Genomic DNA, 18833 nt, shown 5'->3' on the forward strand with positions numbered 1-18833 from the left:
ATCTTACGTGATGCCTAGAAACATGAATGCTTGCTGAGTACTGTGGTCATCCTTGAGGGGCTGACTCACTTCTGTCAGTTTGCAGACAAGAGATTGTTTCTGCCCCCAGCCAGATCCCCAAGAAGACGCTACACGTCGAGTGGATTGAATAGCCATTAGGATGATAACGATGTATGACATTTAGTTTTACTTGGTTCAAAAACAGCCTTTGGTTAGAATCACCTTCCATGCAAAGTAAGACATGCCTCCAGTGTACTGAGCCCTGAGCGTGGGTATCCTTAACGACCCAAAAGGATTCATAGTTCTACCTACTCTGAGGAGCTGAAGCTCTCCTTGGCAGTGTGGGACGTGTTACACAGTGGTTAGCTGTGTACACCCTCGCAGTGACCGGGTACTCGAGTGAAGGGCTCGGGAAAGAAAATAGCACACGTAGAGCAGGGGTGGTTGGGGAAAGTGTGAAAGAGGCAGGACTGGGGTGGGTGTGACGGACCCCGGGGCTTTGCAGGTGGTGGGGAGGCGCGAGGACAGTCCAGCCCGGGGTTGTTGAAGAGACCGTGAGGGGTCTAACAGCAGGAGCAGAGGGGTCACTCGGAGAGAAGAGAGAGGGCTGGAGGAGCAGGATGGGGCCGGGCTGTGGAGGGTAATCTGAGAACATGGACTTTTATCCCAAGGAGCGGTAGTGATTGTTGAAGCGTTTGATCAGCAAAGTAATATAACAAACGTGTTTTGGAAGCTCGATCCGATGGGAAGGTACAGGACGGATGGGAGCGGGGGGTGACATGAGTGTGGCGGCTTATACAGATCGAACTGGGAGAAGGGAGGTCAGAAGTGGGGGTTGATTGGGCCTGGAGACTGGCAGATTCTGCCCTGGGAAGAAGGGAAGGGCTGGGATGAAGCTGGCAGGTGCACGCAGTCAGCGTGAGTCAGAGTCAGCAGTGGACAGAAACCGGCTCAGGGGTCAGGAACTGAGATACCTGCCCCCTCCCCAGCCAGAGAACAGTACACAGAAACCAAAGGGACAGGACAGAGCAGGTGGGGAGTTTGAGCAGTCAGGGACCCACTGGAGCCGTGTAAGCACCAGTGGGCATGGACAGAGGCAGCGGTGACAAGGATTCCAGAAAGACCTTTGAGTAACGGACCCTCGGTACCCTGGGGGATGGTCATCATTGGGCAAACTGTGCTCATTCATGTGCTGAACTGACAGATCCTGATCGATTGACCACAGGATGCAACCACAGAGCTACGGGAGTGGTGTGAGAAAAGCGAGCATCTGGAAAACATCTCCAAGAGAGAAATGGCAGGACTTGGTGACTAAGAGTACGTGAGAGGCAAAGGAGAGAAGCCTGAGGAATTCGTCCTAACTGTTGAGCCCGTGAGGTCGAGGGTCTGGTTATGGGTAGACATGAACAGATCTGGGGAGAGAGAGAACATAAAGTGGAGTTTGGGAGTTGTTGAGTGTGCAGTGGTGGGATGCTCAGGAAGAAAGAAATATCCACAGAAAGGAAGGGGCCGGGGCGCTGGAGCACAGATGAGATGTCAGGAGTGACACATTGTAGAAACCTTCGCCACCCATTTCTCCAGTTCACACGAGTCTGTTGCACATTTACTGTAGGAGAGGCAGGTGCGTGCTGGGCTCTGGCACTGGCCGAGTTCAACAAGGGAATAAATAGGCAGAGAAGAGATTCCAGGAGAGGGTGAGGACCGAGCTTTGATGGATGCCCAGGTAGAGTAAAATGTGGGAGAAGAAAGAGGCATGAGCAAAGGAAACAGAAGAAGAGAAAGAAGAATCTGGCTAGGGTGGTTCTGGGCCAGCCGAAGGAGAAGCATGTTTAAAGAATGACAGGCTTGTCCCCGGCAAACGTCTACTGAGCACCTCTCCCTGGTGCAGAAGCATCTCATCCTTCACTCCATCCCTTGAAAGGCAGCCAAGCCCTCCCTGACCACCAGGCTCACCGCCTACCTGTGAGCTCTCTCTCCTCCTGACTCCAGAGTCCCATAAAATAGCTCATCTCGTGGGCCTTGGTTTACTGCTTGTGAGTTTTCTGTTACTTTTATCAGAATCTGCCCTGAGTTCTGCCCCCTTCACTACGCCATCCAAGTATTTCTGTGAGTTTGCAGGGACCTGCTGCTGGAGCGCTTGTCTCTAATGCGAGTCTTCTCCTTTATGGGCGTTCTCTTCCTCCTTTTTAAATCTGCTGGTACCACATCCCTGTTCTGCAGAGTCTTAGTGGATTCCCTGGACTCTACCAGCCCCTTGTTTGGCTTCTGAATCTCTGCCACCCAGTCTGTGCCTGGGTTTGTTTTAGTTTATTTTGTTTTCTGGTCCTACCTGCCTGACAGGTACAGGCTTCCTGATTCCGCTGCCAGGCTCACCCCCTGATACTCAGTCCACCAGCTTTCATTCCTCCACCTCCACGGACCTGTAGCCCGTCCTGACCTCATTACTTCCTTCCTGGGTCCGACTTCCCCCTGCTGACCTGCCATGTGCAGCACCGGACTGTCTGTTGTCACCATGTTAGTGTCTTTTCTCCTAAGCTCTATCTTCAGGTCCTTAGAGAGAGAAAAAAATGTGAGTCCCAAGACTAAATGGGTGCTGAGCCCTTACTGAGGCTCGCATGAAGCACCGATGAGGACAGGCCCTTTCTTAGATTCAGAGACATGGAGGTGTGTGTGGCGTTGAGAATCAGACTGGAATGCCGTGTGGGTGAGGATGAAACTCACAAAGTCCCGGGAGGGCGGGCATCCAGCACCTCTTCCAGACACACCAGGGGGCCAGGGAGCCCCAGGCGGAGAAAGGACAGCTGTTAGGCGTAGGACTGGAGGAACTGCCCCACCGTCTCCCGACGTGAAGTCACCCACCAAGTGTCTGCTGACTGTCTGTGTTTATTCTTGAGCCACGGGGAGGTTTACCTGTAAAAGACTGCCTTGGGGTTTGGACACTTGGAGGAAAACATCGCTTGTAGGCTGTAGCTGCCCTTCCGCCTGCCCCTGTGTCTGCCCACAAAGGTGGGCGTGCTAGAGGAAATCACTTAATGTCCTGCTGTTGTGACATCCGAAGACAGAAAATTGTAAGTAAAAATACAAAAAAAAAAAAATCTGCCTAAGTGTTTTTTCCATTTCGCCTGTGTCGTGTCTGCCTGCTGCAAAGCCGTCCTGTTCCAGGTTGGGAGGGTTTCACATCTGTTTTACTTTAAAGGTTTTGGACTTGGGGATTATTGATGTTTTGGAAAAAATACTTTTCACTTAATCCTGCACTTTTGGGAAAAAGCTATGATCTTCAAATGCCCTGTATTTCACACAGACTTAGTAACAGATTCCATTTACCATCTCTCTTTTTTATCCTTTATCTTTTAATTGGAGAGCTAAAAGGACTTTAGGATCTGGTCCGACCGTTTACCCAGTATCAAACAATAGTTAGTTTGAGGAATCCACAAACCCACTGGAATTTCTAAGGATGGAAAATTTCTAAGTAAGGAAATTTACATCGTAAAAAATTCCTCAGAATATCAGATACTTCTCATTTTGGAACCATTGGTGTTGAAGGCATCAATCGACCTTTTTTTTTTTTTTCCCATCAGAAGCAACACCCGAGTGGTACAGTGAAAAGGACTCACTGCAGTGCCCTCATCTGTACCGGGGGTGTTGGGGGAGAGGCCTCGGAGCATTCCTCCGAAAATCTTCCATACCTTCAAAGGACTGGCCGTCTCACCCCATCCATCCCTCCCTCCCTAGATCATTTGTTGTCAGACTGTGTGACAGAGATGGGGAAAGGCGGTGAAAAAGTCCTTCACGTACCACTAACAAATCTAATCATTTCACCGGCACTTTACAATTTTCAAAGCCCTTTGAAAAGCAGGGACCCTGGCCGTGAGCAGAGTGCAGGCTGACCCACGTCAGAAGGTCCGGCAAGACGGCTTCCTCTATTTATTTACTTTTAACAAATGACTACCTAGTAATTAAAGGAAATGAGAAATGAAAATTTCAAAGAAGAGACATTACCCGGTCTCCTCACCACCTGAAGGTAACCATCATCATCATCGTAATGTATTGCTTTCAAGTTCCTTCTCCACGTATAGATTCTGTTTTAAGGGACATAATTGTGACCCTGTTTTTTGTAGGCTGCTTTTGGTGGAACGTTTTAACATGAGTTTTCTCCACATCAGCTCTTGATGAGACATAATTTTTAACAGCTTCGTGTTTCCTTCTGAGGTTTTGATTTAGCACAAAATCTACCGTGACTTGTAACAGTTTGAGGGTGGGGAGCATTGTCTCCGTATCTGAAATATCTGGTGTGAGCTGTTTAAAAATGTGGGGGTTTTTTTTGTTGTTGTTTACAAAATATAACAATATAGCCACCTAGGGATGTTCATAAAATGTAAGTGTTCAGCTTAATGAACAGTAAAAGCAATGAACGGTTCATTAGAGACAAGACAGAGACTATAACCAGGGTTCTGTAACCTCCCTCCCCTCCCCAGCAAAAAAAGACATGTTTCTTCCGAGCGATAACCCTTCCCCTTCGCCGTCCTTAACCACCACCCTGGTTCTTAGGGCTTCACTGCCTTGCTTTTCTTTCAATTAAATATCCCTAAACCATAACGTTTAATTTTGGTGTGTTTACGTTTTTTGCGAACGGTACCGTACAGCATGTGTTGTGTGGCATCTGCCCCTTCGGTTTAACACTGTGCCTTGAAGATGCGTGAGCCTTGTTGTGTGACATTCCGTGGCCTGACTTCACCACCGTTCATTTACCCACCCTGCCGGTGGCGCACATTAGGCTTGTCTCCAGCTGCCCACAGACAGTTGTGAGTAAGCGCTTCCCTGTGGGGAGTATACCTGGGAGTAGACTTGCGGGGTCACTGGGTCTGTGTTAATACACCTGCACGCTTACTTTTTCCAAAGTGCCGTCAGCTCACACCTCCGTCCACAGTGAATGGAAGTTCCTGTGGTTCGTGTCTTTGTCAACACGTGGTACCGTCAACTTGTAAATGTACGTTAGTGTCACACTGTGGTTTTAATTTGCGTTTCTCCCTTTACTCATGACGTTGCACAGCCCGCCCTCCCTCCCCTCCTTCGTTTCTTCTCTCCCTGCCATTTAGATTTCTTCTTTTACGAAATTCCCGTTTTGTAACATGCCGTTTTCCTGTATTTGGTCATTTTTTCCCCCACTGATGTGTAGTTGTTCTTTACACATATCCCCACCGATGTGTTCCTTATGTATTCTAGATGGGAGCCCTTTGCTGGTTACACACGCGGCAAATACCTTCCCATCTGGTGGTTTGCCTTTTTCCTTTCATAACGGTATCTTCTGATGACCAGAAGTACATTATTTTAACGTGACACAATTTGTCGTGTTTTTCCCCTTATGGCTAGTGTTTTACATATTGAAGTTTTTCAGTGAAAAAGTGTTTGTTATAAAGGTTATGACTGTCTGTGTGTCGGAGGTGGAATCTGTTGACTTGGTAATGTGTCCTGGTGCCCGTGAATGAAAAGCTAAAGGCTGAGAGTCCTTTGGTGAAACGCTCAGGCTTCACCATGACATAAATAAAAGGAGACCCTGATCTCGGCGGATGGACAGATTCAGGACACGCAAGAGAAAAGGCTGCCTGTGCCAGTAACCGCACACCCGCCTCTGTCCTTGCGTCTGTGCCCGTTTCTCCCCCACTTGTTCAGGGCAGCCCCTGAGGTCCATGGAGTGTCGTGCAGAAGAGTGTCAGGATACTGAAAAGTTGATAACATGAGTTACTGTGACGAGTTATCCTATATAATTCTCATCGTTCTTCAGATTTGATCCAAGAAGGTAGAGGCTAGTCTGATGCTAGTTCAACCTGGAAGTCTTTCACTCTATTTTTGATTTTTAGTGTTAATCACCTCTAAATCCTCTGTCCTTCAATAACTGCCTTTGGGTTTCCTTTTTCCCTTTCTATTATTATTAAAAAAAATTTTTTTAGTTATTCTTTTTCCCCCCTTTTTTTTGGGGGGGGGTGACTACTTCTGATGAAAATTGTGGAGGGAGGAGGCGACCTCTGATCTTATTTATACTTCCTCCTTCAAGGGACTTTGAACTCTCAGTAACAAATCCTGCTGAAATGCACCTCCCTGTCCATCAGAGAAGGGACTCAGGGGCTGTTGCAGCGGAGGGAGTTTCCTGGGATAACTTCCTTCCATAAAAAGCATCTCCCTGGCGATGGCCTGTGGATGCACTGGAACAGGGCTCCTTTCTGACATCTCTCATCGTTTCGTCCTCATTGAGGGGCCCTGTGTTTTACTGCCCGTGGTCTCTGACTTGGGGATGTAGGACACAGGATGCTGCAGCCATCGGTTCCTTCTTCAAACCTTCCTCAAAGCCCTTTTTGCTGACCATGGTTTTTTGTTTGTTCGTTTTGTGAGGGGGAGGTAATTAGGTTTATTTATTTATATTTGGAGGAGGTGCTGGGGATTGAACCTAGGACCTTGCGCCTGCTAGGCATGCGTTCTACCACTTAAGCTATACCCTCCCCCTTTTGCCAACCATGTTTTAATAACCTGTTCTTCCAGTGGAAATGGAGCCCAGGCAAGAGCACCAGATGAGACCTGCATCCTGGGAGCCTCTTCCATGAGCACGGTTGTGTTAGTCAGGTTCCAGGGGCCGGGGCCACACCGAGACGTCGCTTTAGAAAGAGAGGGTGGATCCTCATTCTGAGCAGCGATTTCTTTCCCTGTGTCCGGGGAGGAGAGGGTCTCTCTTTTTTGGTGATGTGTTTGTTTTCAACATATTACACTCTTCTGTTCCCTCCTCCCTGTAGGGGTCTTAATCGTCCCTTAACTCTCTCCCGGCTTCCTTTTCATGCTCTGTCATCCAGCCTGCCTGGCCCTGCTCCTGTCCCCTTGTCCCGAGCGCCTCCAGCGGCCCCTCATCTCCTCTGGGACGAACTCTACCTCCTTCCCTTCCCCTTCAAGCTCCCCCCAGACGTGTTCCCTGCGGGCCTGCCCAGCTCTGTCGCAGCCCCACAGCCCCCGACCCGAGCCGCTCCCTGGACACCCCCAGCCCCCCGCCAGCCCTGTGTGGCTGACGCTGCTTTCAGACACAGTCCTTTTACCCCACGTGTCCGGCTCCGGTCTGCCCCTCACGGCACAGCCATCCGTCCCTCAGTTCCTTCCTAAGGGCCCTCATTTCCCTGTGGTGTTTCAGGGAGCCTGGGGGGGTGGCTAGACTGAACTCCCGCCACCCGCCCCAGCTGCAGATTGACAGTCCTCTTCACTGAAGGCTGTCATCAGAAAGCATGGCCCATCGCCCTGCAAGCTACAGCGGGTATTTATACTGACCAGTGGAATCGCTGAGTCACAGGCTCCAGCCTCGCCGGATAATATCAGATTATCTTCCCAGGCACTCGTACCATTTATACTCCCACAGCAATGTTACAGAGTTCCGCTTGTCCATGTCCTTGCTGTCCCTTGACGGTGTCCGGCTTTTGGGGTTTTGCCCCTTAGGTATAAAATAGTAACTCGTGGTTTCAGTTTGCAGGTGCATCTACCGACGGGGTTGGGCATCACATCTTGTTATGTGTTTATTAGGCATTCGTGTTCTCTTCCCTATAATATGTCTGTTTCTTTTGTCTTTTTCTTTTTTATTTCTGGGCACTCTTTATATATTCTGGGTATCCACTGTAGGTTAATGAGTAAAGTAGCCATTTTCCTGGAGTCCTTCTGTTTTGTTCCACCACCATACCTGGGGTGCTGCGTTCTTCTGAGTGGGCCAGGGTAGCTCCCCATGGTGTCTTCTAACCCCCAACAGGAATTGGGGGGGGCCCAGGCATCTGTTTACAGTTATGACCTTCAGTCTGTATGTGTCACTTCTGCTCACATCCCATCACCCGAAGCTTAGTTCTCTGCACACACCAGGCTGCCAGGGAGGCCAGGAAATGAAATCTGTGATTCACGGGGCTGTTTACCAGTTAAACGTTGGAAGACAGTGGAGTGGGAGACCATCCATGGATTGAAAGATCAGAAGGGTTAAGCCCCAAAGAGAGGCTACAGGAAATATATTTGCCTTTAAATTCATTGGTTCCCAGTACCTTTTTCTGATGATAAATGTTAATATCTTTCATATTTTATTAAAGCCTCACTTGAAGTGCTCTTAATATTATAATTTGGCAAAGGTGTTTTTGTTTTTATTTCAGAAATACATTTAGGATTATCAAAGAACTCTAAAGAGGGAAGAATAGGAAATGGGATGACTCCGTAAACACTGAAATGAAATTTACAATGCAGTTATACAGTTAATTTCCAGAAAAAAGAAGTCATGATCATTAATTTTGCAGCAGTAGTGGAAGACAGAATCTCAGTCACTTAGTGCTGAGATGGGCCCCTGACATTCTTGTGAAGTTCTCATCCATTTTAAGCTAAAGTATACACATTAGAGGATGTGATTTTTTAAGCTGGTAGACGTGGGAGTTTTCTGAGTTTCTGATATCATGGTGCTTGTGTCTCTGTTTCTCCCACATGTCAGCTAATGGCATGCCCCCTCTGGTTCCTCCAGGTACGGCGTAAGTCCGGAGAACATCATCCTGTACGGGCAGAGCATCGGGACCGTGCCCACGGTAGACTTGGCCTCCAGGTACGAGTGTGCAGCCGTGATTCTCCATTCGCCTCTCATGTCTGGGTTGCGTGTGGCTTTTCCGGATACCAGGAAAACGTACTGCTTTGATGCTTTTCCCAGGTAAGCTAAACGTGTACAACAAGGGCTAAGGCGTCCAGTGCCTACGTTCAGATCTGATGCCACCGTTCATTGTGGGCCGCTAATAAATCTTTCTTGGATGTATCTGTACGTCAGCCCCTGTGTTGGGCTGCTCAGGGGACGTGGAGCTGGTTGTGCAGGATAAAAATAAAAGTACCACATGCCCTAAAGGAACTAACTTCTGGTTGGGTGTTTGTTCATTCAATCAGATGCACGTGCATTGTTGAATCACGAGAGCTAAATGCAGGGGGCAGGGTGTAGCTCAGTGGTAGAGTGCAGGCCTAGCAGGCATGAGGTCCTGGGTTCAGTCCTCAGTACCTCCACTAAAAATAAATAAATAAATAGACCTAATTACCCTCCCCCAAAAAACCAAAAACAAACCCAAGAGCTAAATGTGAAATCTGTGATGAGGCAATTAGCAGTGGTCTAGACACTCAAAAAAAACCAAAGAAACAACAAAACAGAACAAAACAAAAACCTCCAATATCCCCAATTTTGAAATTTCTCTTACTTTTCCAGTCAAAGAGAAAAGGTGACTTGAGCTCCTCTCAGGCTGGTAACGGGCTACAGGGACAGTGTGAATGGACGGTCCGCCCCCTCCCCCCGACTCCCCTCCCCTCCCCTGCAGTCCCAGCCCCCTGCCTCCCCTCATTCCTCCTGCCGGCCCCCATGTGCCCCCGCTGCAGAGGGCCTGCGCCTCCCCCCGCTGGGGTGTGCACACGAGCGCCCCTGGCCCGGCCTCTCGCCTGCCAGCCGGGCCCTGCTATTTCCTAGCTCCCCGGTACCAGGAAGAAACATGGGCAGCTGCCTTACAAACACAGCAGCAGCAAGCACGCTGCCTTCTTGAAAACCTCCCTTGGAAAACTTCTGCTTGTTTTTTTACATCTAAGCTGAGGAAAGTATTTAATAAAAGCTATCTGCCCCCCTAAGCTTTGCCCTCGGTACACTGCTAAAGCAGTCCCAGATTCTTACAGCAGGACTCACGCTGCTGTCTTGTAGAAAAAGTCTCAGCAGAAGTATGTACAATCGTAGCATTTTGATTGGCTCATTAATTGCTGTCATTCTGTTGTTGCCGGGGGCGGGGAGGAACAGCATTTGCTTATATAAACACCTGTGGCGCAGACTGTCCCGTTTCACAAGAAGAAACCTCTTAACACCTCGGGTGAACCTCCCTGCTGCGCAGTTTGTACCGGGATTCAGTGAAATTCAGCTTCACAGGAAAGCTGAGTGAGCTGCAGGTTTCCAGCAGGCCGGCTGAGAATGCTAAGCAGGGCTCGTGTGTGTCTCAAATGTGGCCTTATTTGTGCTCAATGGGTAATGAGAGGCCAGTTTGTTGAAAGGGAGATATTTAACATGTTTGTGGGAAGCTATGCTGGGAGTTACCCTGGCAACAAAATGAATAGGTTTTTCCCCTGACCCTTAAATTAGCATACCTTAAAATACAATCACGGCAGCTAATTACAGCGTATTAATTAATAGGAAACCAGCAACTAGTCTTTCCTGGGTCTTATCTGATCTGCCAGTCATGGGCTAAACACTTCACCTTTCTTATCTCACAAGGCTCATTTTACAGATTGGGAAACTGAGGCTTAGACAGTCAAGCAGTTTGGTTACTAAAGGTTGGTGAGTGGAGACAGCCAGAAAAGGCCGTTCCTCCTATTCGATACCATAAAGTCTGAATATGATAGATTTCAAACCATTGCCTTTCATGATTAACTGAATTTGGAAAATGTGTTCTTACGGTGTCCATCGCTAACCAAGTGCTGAATTGTCTCTGTGTCCTTCTCTTTAAAGGAAGGTACTTTCACGTTTCCTTTTTAATGTTAGAAAAATAAATAAATAAATGAATCCTGCTCACCATTTGATTGGTGGTTTATTTTTCTTTTACTGCCTTTACATTTAGAATCAGATGGCGGCATTTAACCTCAGGCACACCCTGCAGGCTGCAGAGATTCTCCCAAACTGTGCAGCGTGGAGCTGTCAGTAAATATCTTTTTAATTGAATATAATTGGATTCTCACATTCTTAGAAGAAGAAGTCGCTTTAAAAATTAAATATAGGAAGAAGATAGGTGTCTAAGCAAGATTCCTAATCTGCAGAATTGACTTCTGCCACAGTGGCCCGCATCTTGGCGAGTTACACGCTGATGAGATTTTGCAGTCTTCCTGAACGTCTTGAGGTGGTTGGCAACCTCGTGAGTTGTGAATAAGGCCATACGACAGACATACCATACGATAGTACAGAGCTCTGTACTATCTCCACACCCTCATGCCTGTTCTTTAATAATCCCCCTAGCTTCAGTTTCCTCCTTGGTTTAACAGAGGTGGTCTATGCCCCTTTCGTCGTGTCCCGTGGAAGGTTACGTGAGGTCTTGTACATCAAGTACGAAGCACCTGGCCCTGGTCAGTGTTGAATAAATGTTAGCTATTACTTCTAACAAAGCAGTCTCTAAGGGGAGTACCAGTTCACATCTGTTTGCAACTTTGGCTAGAAGTTACAATACAGAAAGAGAAGTCACCTGTTAGGGGGACTCTGGCAGGAGGACAGACTGGGCAGAGGTTCACCTCTCCCGATGTGTACGTAGGTGAAATGACAGCTGCCTCCATCAGAGAGGTCGTCTGCACACCCAGCCCAGTAAGGCCTGCAGTCTCGTGGATTCCTCCGTGGGAAATGCTTTTACAGCCTGCAGCACGTTCTTGTGAAGATTCTCAAATACTCATCCGTTGAGGGTAGATTTGATTTTTGTAAACAGTCAAAAAAATCATTCAGAATCAAACCTAGGCATTACATGAAGTTTTCAAGCTAAATAGTACAGTTTTTATTAAAAATGAAGTATTCGTTTTTTATGAAATGAGGCTTGTGAGGATCTTGTTAATTGGTTCTGAAAATAGCTCTCGCAGTAAGAGCTCTGAAAACTCGAGCAGCCATGGATTAGGCGCTCAGCTCTCCAAAGAGACCTTTATCCAGATATGTTAAGCTCGAGCTTGTTTATTTTTTTAAAAATCCTGTCTCAAAAATATGGATATATCAGAACTGTTAGTTACTGGATTGCTAGTCTGATGACGTTTAGAGGTTCTGTTTTTAATAAAATACTTAACAAAAACACAGTGGCTAGATGCAGTGTGGTAGTCTCAATTGGATTTTGGAACAGAAAAAGGACATCAGTGGAAAAACTCATGAAATCCAAATAAAGTCTGGAGTTTAGTAACGTACCAAAGTTGGTTTCTTGGTTTTGACAAAGGTACAGTGGTGATGTTTCCTTATGGGAAATGGCTTAGGGCCGGATAGGGGCTCAGTATTATCTTTGCAACTTTCCTGTAAACCCACAATGATTACAAAATGAAAAGCTTAATATTATTATTATCACTATTATTTTTTGGTGGGGGAGGTAATTAGGTTTATTTATTTATTCTTGGAGGAGGTACTGGGAACTGAACCCAGGACCTCCTAAGCATGCACCCTGCAACTTGAGCTATATACCCTCCCCCTGAAAAGCCTATTTAAAAAAAAAAAAAAAAAAGAATTACTAGAAAAATGAGACGGGAAACCCTCCAGAGTGCTACCTTCCTCGCCTGTGGATGCCAATTCCGTTCCATTAAGTGGGATGTCTGCTGTCTGTGAGCATGACTAAACGAGTCCTTTTTCTCCCCCTCCCCTTCTCTCTCTTGCAGCATCGACAAGATCTCTAAAGTCACCTCTCCCGTGCTGGTCATCCACGGGACGGAGGACGAGGTCATCGATTTCTCCCACGGCCTGGCGATGTACGAGCGCTGTCCGCGGGCCGTGGAGCCCCTCTGGGTCGAGGGGGCCGGGCATAACGACATAGAGCTTTACGCACAATACCTAGAAAGACTAAAGCAGTTCATATCTCACGAACTTCCCAACTCCTGAAGACCACTTGATTTTACCTCATTACCGTGAACACAGGAGTCCTCTGTTTTGCACATGCTTTAACTGGATAGCGGTCATGGCGTGATAACCACGAGGAAGTGCTCAGCTTTCAGGGCGTCCTAATCAAAGAGCTGAGGAATTCTCAGTCTTTCATACCTAGAGGTTCTGCTAACTCACACATCATGTTAAACTGAACAGTCTGATTCCCAGCTTCATGGCCTTGCAGAATGGGAATGAGAGCTGAGCGGGGGGACCGTTTCCTTGTGCTCTATAAAGGATGCTCATATCTGTCTACCTTGCCCATCACTTAGGATTCATGTATGCAGGACTCCACCCTCTCTCCACCAGTGTTCTCAGTATTTGACCTGCAGCTCTCTTTCAGCCACTGGATTTGTGAGTTCAATCCATTTGTGAAGCTGTGATAGTGTAACTGGAAAACAATTGTGATGAAAATTCCTTTGTTAATCTTTGTTAATTTTTTTTGCTGGTCTTTCCCCCAAACAAATCAGTTAAAGGGTAGTTTACTGGAACTATCATGAATAGCTTCATCAACTGGAACCATATAAATATAACTGGAATATTCTTAAACAAAAGGAAACTGGGGTTTTTTTTAAGTGTAAATTTATTACCAGTCCCCACAGAGTTTTAATATTTTGATTGTCTGGTTGGTCTAACAAAGAGCCTAGCCGACTTTCCTTCTGTAAAGTCCTCCTTGTAGGCTTTTTTAAAGTACTGTACATATTTGCAATTACATTGTGCATAGATTCTTAATGGGCAGTTTTCTTTTGTCAGGCTCCAACAAACTGCAGATTTCCTTGTTTGTATTGTAAATGATTGAATACATTTTGTTAATCTGTTTTTATTCCTATGTTTTGCTATTAAAAAATTTTATAACATTTCCAAGACAAAAGAAAATTACAAGTTTATGCTTTGAAGAACTTATGTAATTAAAATTTCACGAAACTAATCTTTTAGTTGAGGAATTCTTTGGGTTTTGACACTGGAGTTGCGCCGAATAAGCAGCGGAAATGTAAGATGCTTCAACTTGCTACACTGCTTGTATTGGTTGGGGGTTTGGGTTTGGGGGTTCTTTGGTTTTATTTTCTTTTTTAAGTTTTTTTCCCCCCCAAATTTAAAAGCCTTAAATGTACTGTCAGCCTCAGATTGTTGTACAGCTGGGTTGCGGTTGATTGCCAGTTTGTGTTCTGTTGCTTGGATGCAGCACAGTGGTTGGCCACGGAATAAAGGATGCATGGATCAGAACGTGTGGGCTCGTGCAGTTTTTCCCCTCACCTCTCTCCATCCAAGAGATCGGTGAACAAGAGGAAAATACTTTGTCTAGATTCAAGAAGAAACCCCTGGGGCTTACAAACGTCACTGCCTTTCTCAAGGTGCACGTTTTCTGTTCTGTGAGAGACCAGAGCTTACTTTTGGAGGCGCCAAGATATAAAGCCTATAGCCATAAAAGTACAGATGGAATTCAAATAGAAAACGCAATGGATTCTGGCTGTGAAGCAAGAGTGATGAAGGCCATCTCACTGTGACCTGGCTAGGAGGGAGAGCAGGCCTGTTTCTTTGGAAAACAAGAGCCAGATGTGTTCCACAGAGTACTCCCAGCCCTTTAACCACTGACCAGAAAAAGAGCCCCCGAGGGATGCTTGTCTTCAGCTCTCAGCACAGCCCTTCTGAGCTCGCAGTGAGAGGGACAGTGGTGGAGGGGAGGCGAGGGGACACGGGGCTGTGCTCCCAGGAATGTGTGTTCCAGCATGTTGCAGGCTACTTCCTGGTCTTTGGTCAGTGCCTACAATGGGGGGCCTTGGAAGGGTGGGCACGACTCACCTGAAGGGGTCATCAGCGAAGCGCCACAGGTGATACTGTTCCCAGGAGACCTAGGAGGGAAAGAAGCACAACCAGCAGCCTGCCTTTGGGGCTAGAGAGCAGCTAACCTCGGTTTCCAAAGACCTGATTTCTGATCCTATTTGCTGCTTGCATCTCCCCTCTTCCCCCACCCTTGCCCCAAAACTAGCCCCTGCCAAGAGCTGCTTCAGCATTCTGTGCTCACCTGAACGTGGCCATATCATTACTGCTTGAAACCACAAAAAGGAACACATTTCTAGATTTTATTTATTAAAAATATAAAACTTTCATAGTAGCAAATAGCATAATCTAGTGACAAACGGGGAGGACATTATAAAGCATGTAACAGATAATGTAAAAATATATTTAATATTCAAGTGAGGAGGTGCGCTTTATCAAAGGGCACAGGACTGAAGAGAGTATCAAAGAAAGAGGTTATTGTCCATAATGATCATGTGTAGGTTCAATCAATCAAATGACTATATCAAATATATATATATATACACATTGAAATAATGAGATGCCATTTTAAATTATAGGTTGGTATAAATATTTGAATTATAATGCCCATTGGTGGTAATGGTTTGGATAAATGGGTACTTTGAAATTTTACCGCTAATTTACACACCAAATTGGTACAAATGTTCTAAAGTATGCTTTGAATCAAAAGCCTAATCTAGCAATTTGGCTTCTAGGAATTTGTCCTTAGGAAACAATGAAGATGATGGCGTGGGCTTAGATGGGATAATCACTGCTACACTGTTAGTAAAAGTGAAAACTTGCAAACCATTTAAGTTTCCAGCAAAAGGGATTTCATTTTGATTATGTCCATACAATACACAATTCTGTAACCATCATAGATGATGCTACAGAACGACAATTAGTGATGTGACAAAATGATCAAAATACAGCGTTATTAGGGGAGGGTGTAGCTCAGTGGTAGAGCGTGTGCTTACCAGGCATGAGGTCCTGAGTTCAATCCCCAGCACCTCCATTAAGAGAATTTAAAAAAAATACAGTGTTACACAGTAAAACTGATAACCAAATAGCTCCTGTGTGTGATCTCCCTCTTCACTCCACCCCTCCTTCCAAGTTGGACAAAGAACTGGATATGCAGCAAAATGTTAATGGATGGGTGTTGCGAAGGGTGGTTTTTTTTTTTTTTTTTTGAGGTTTAATTATATTGTCAGTAAGTCTTCCTATAGAGGAACACCCAAACCTATCCTTCAGAACTCATGGGAAGTGGGTTAAAACATTGGTAAGCTCTTTCATTACAATAAATGGTTCTGGAACCCCACTGGATGGCACTGCCTTACTCCCCAAGGCAGTGCTGCTTTAACTAGAGAGAACCAGTCATCCTGGGTAGATCTTAGGCCCCTGTGTGCGAGGGTTACTAAGCCAGCAGATCAAGTTCATATAAACAGCACGTCCCGAGCCGCCCAGCCTCGATGCCACCTCTTCCCTGAGGCCTTGCCCACCAGGATTTCCGCAGAATAGACACAGTCTTCCCTGCAGGAGCTTGTGCAGGGCTTGCCCAGGCAGAGGGCCTGGGGCGCAGACCTGGGACAAGGAGGCCTGGCCCGGCCCTATTCCTTCCCAGCCAGGGGAAAATATGTGTAACATAAAATACACCATTTTAACCAATTTGAGGTCTACAGCTCATTCACATTTTTGTGCAGCCATCACCACCATCCACCTCCAGAACTTTTTCATCTTTCCAAACTGAAACTCTGTTCCCAGGAAATAATAACTTTATTTCGCCCTCCCCCAGGCCCTGGAAACCACCCTCCTCCTCTCTGTCTCTAAGAGTTTGGCTACTCTAAGTACCTCATGTAAGTAGAATCACACAGCACTTGTCCTTTTGTGACTAGCTTATGTCACTTACTATAATGTCAAGGTTCACCCATGTTGTGACATTTTATTTCTTCTTAAGGCTTAATAATTTTCTGCTGTGTGTATATACCACAGTTTGTTTATCCATTCACTCACTGATGGACACCTGGGTTGTGTCCACCTTTCAGCTATTGTGAAAAATGCTGCTGTGAATATAGGTGTATAAATAGATGTTGGCGATCCTCCTTTTAATTCTTTTGGGTATATACCCAGAGGTGGAATTTCTGGATCATACGACAATCCTATTTTCACTTTTTGGAGGAAAACACCAAAATTGCAAGACTTGATCTGCAATTCTTAACGAGAGTTCTTGGAGTCTGTGGCCCCTTTAAGATGCTGCACCTGTGGGCATTTTGCTGGGGAGAAGGTCCACCATCTCAGCAGAACCTCAAAGGTATCAGTGATTCCAGAGGATTAAAAACACTCACCTAGGTAGTAGTATCCACAGGCTCTTTTAAAGCCAATATTTTTTAAATTCCAAGAACAGTGAGTGCGGATTCTGGAGAGTTTAAGGAGCTTGAATTTATCCTGCAGGCAAACACCCGGAGGGAGGGGCATGGGTTGCGCAGAGCTGTCTGCATAAGGAGGGCATCTCTGGACGTGCGGGAGGCAAGTGCAGAAGCATTTCCAGACCTAGGAGCAGGTGAGACAATTGGAAGAATCTTGGAGACAGCAGGCCTGGCTGTGAGTTTTTGTACCATGGTAACCGTGTGATCTTGGGCGATTCTCTTAAGTGCTCTGAGTCTGTTCTTCATCTCTAAAATGGTAGTAATCCCTACCGCAGCCACGGTAGGATCAGATGAAATTCTGCAGTTAGAAATGCTTTGTAAGAGGTAATGGGGGCTTGGACCCACTCATTAAATGGATGGCGAGCTTGGGTTTAAAGCAAAACAGAAAACACTTCGGAAACTCTAGGTTAAGACAGTCTACCCTGCCGGCGCCCTCGCTATGTTGTTACTTAATCATTACTCTGCTGCTAAGTGCTTTACCACTTTGGCAGGCCCCAGCCTGTTGACACCTGGCCCTGTCTGGCTCTGTCTGGGTTTGGGTGGAGAGGACCTAGGGGTTCCCAGACTTGCACAGACACTGTCTCCTATTCGAATTCCCTTCAGAGCATCTCTGGGCTTCCAGATGCCCCTTACATGGGCCTGTGAGGCACATGTAGACCTTGAGCCCATGCAGAACTGTCTAAGATGGGACCTGGAGTGGGCCAGGTTCTCTGGGATAAAACTGGGTAGAGTGCTGGGTCCTCTCAGCCCTGACCTCTGAGCAAAGACAGAGAACCAGCTCGGAGGAGAGCAGCAAAGATGTCTGGGGAAGGAGATGGTGCATTGAAGGAGGGGGCTCAGAGGAACTGATACGAAAGATGCCCTCTTAAAACATTTTTTAAACTTTACAATTGTATCCAAAAGTGTAGATAAAGCTGATTTTTATAGTTTAAGGGGAAAAAATGAACACCCACATTCCCATGATTGAACCTAAGAAACACTATTACCAGGACCTTAGAAACTCGCCTTCTCCCCCATTCTCTCATGACATGCCTTCTCCTTCCACACCCCACTATCCTGAATTTCCTATTAGTCATTCCCCAGCTTTTCTTTACAGTAAGTAAAAATGTGGGGGGTGTGTGTGTGTGTGTGTGTGTGATCTACTGTTGGTAGACATTTTGGTTATCTTCCAGATTTTTGCTATTTAAAGATATTTTTGTATTTCTCTTGATAGGAGAGACTTTCTGGTTGCTGCTTCTGAACTCCAGTTACATGTTGAAATTACTGAGAAGCTCTTTTAAAATTGTAAAAAAAAAATTACAATTAACTAGTCTGCATTCCACCTGGGCACCTGGACTTTTAAAAGCTCCCCAGGGGCTGGACTTTAAAAAGCTTGCCAGGGGTTTCCAGTGGGCATCTAAATGCAGATCCTGACCCAGTGGGTCCAGGATGGGGCCCCTAATGTGTATTTCTAAGAGGCTCCCAGGGGGATGCTGATCTGGGGCCCTATTTTGAGGAATGCTGAGTCACAGGTGATCTGTCTGCTCAGCTTTGCCAGGTAATGCCAAGACACTTCCCAAGTGAGAGCACCAACTTACCCTCCCACTGATACTGGACAGAAGTTTCAGCCATTCACACCTGACATCCCTGGATTTTGTGAATTTTTGCCCAGTGGAAGTGAAATACTATGTCCCTGATTACTCAGGAGATAAAGCAACTTTTCAAAAAAATCCCATGGGCCCCTTGTAAGCTGTCTAATGTGAAATGTCCATGCATGACTCTTGGCTCCTTTTCAAGTAGAATTCTCTTTTTCTGTTTCAGGCAATTATTTATATATTCTTGGTACTCACCCACCCTTTATTTTCACAACCCACAAATACATCCTCCCAGGTTGTCCCTCGCCTTTTTATCTTCTCCATGGTACCTTTTGCAGAACAGATAGTCTCAGGTTTACTCGGGTAAACCTTAATGGGTTTTTGCTTCATTACGAC

At 46.2% G+C, this 18833-nt stretch overlaps 1 protein-coding gene across 1 annotated transcript in view; it reads left to right on the top strand.

Moving 5' to 3' along the window:
• The window catches only part of ABHD17C (abhydrolase domain containing 17C, depalmitoylase), a 45186-nt gene extending 31319 nt beyond the window's left edge, over positions 1 to 13867 (top strand). The window contains exons 2-3 of the mRNA XM_032468844.1: positions 8516 to 8695; positions 12385 to 13867. Of these exons, the coding sequence (XP_032324735.1) occupies positions 8516 to 8695; positions 12385 to 12604 (400 nt within the window). The 3' untranslated portion in view covers positions 12605 to 13867. The remainder of the gene's footprint in view (positions 1 to 8515; positions 8696 to 12384) is intronic.
• Positions 13868 to 18833: the final 4966 nt, after the last annotated feature.

Source organism: Camelus ferus, chromosome 27 (genome assembly GCF_009834535.1).
Source record: "Camelus ferus isolate YT-003-E chromosome 27, BCGSAC_Cfer_1.0, whole genome shotgun sequence".
In the NCBI taxonomy this organism is placed as follows: Eukaryota; Metazoa; Chordata; class Mammalia; order Artiodactyla; family Camelidae; genus Camelus; species Camelus ferus.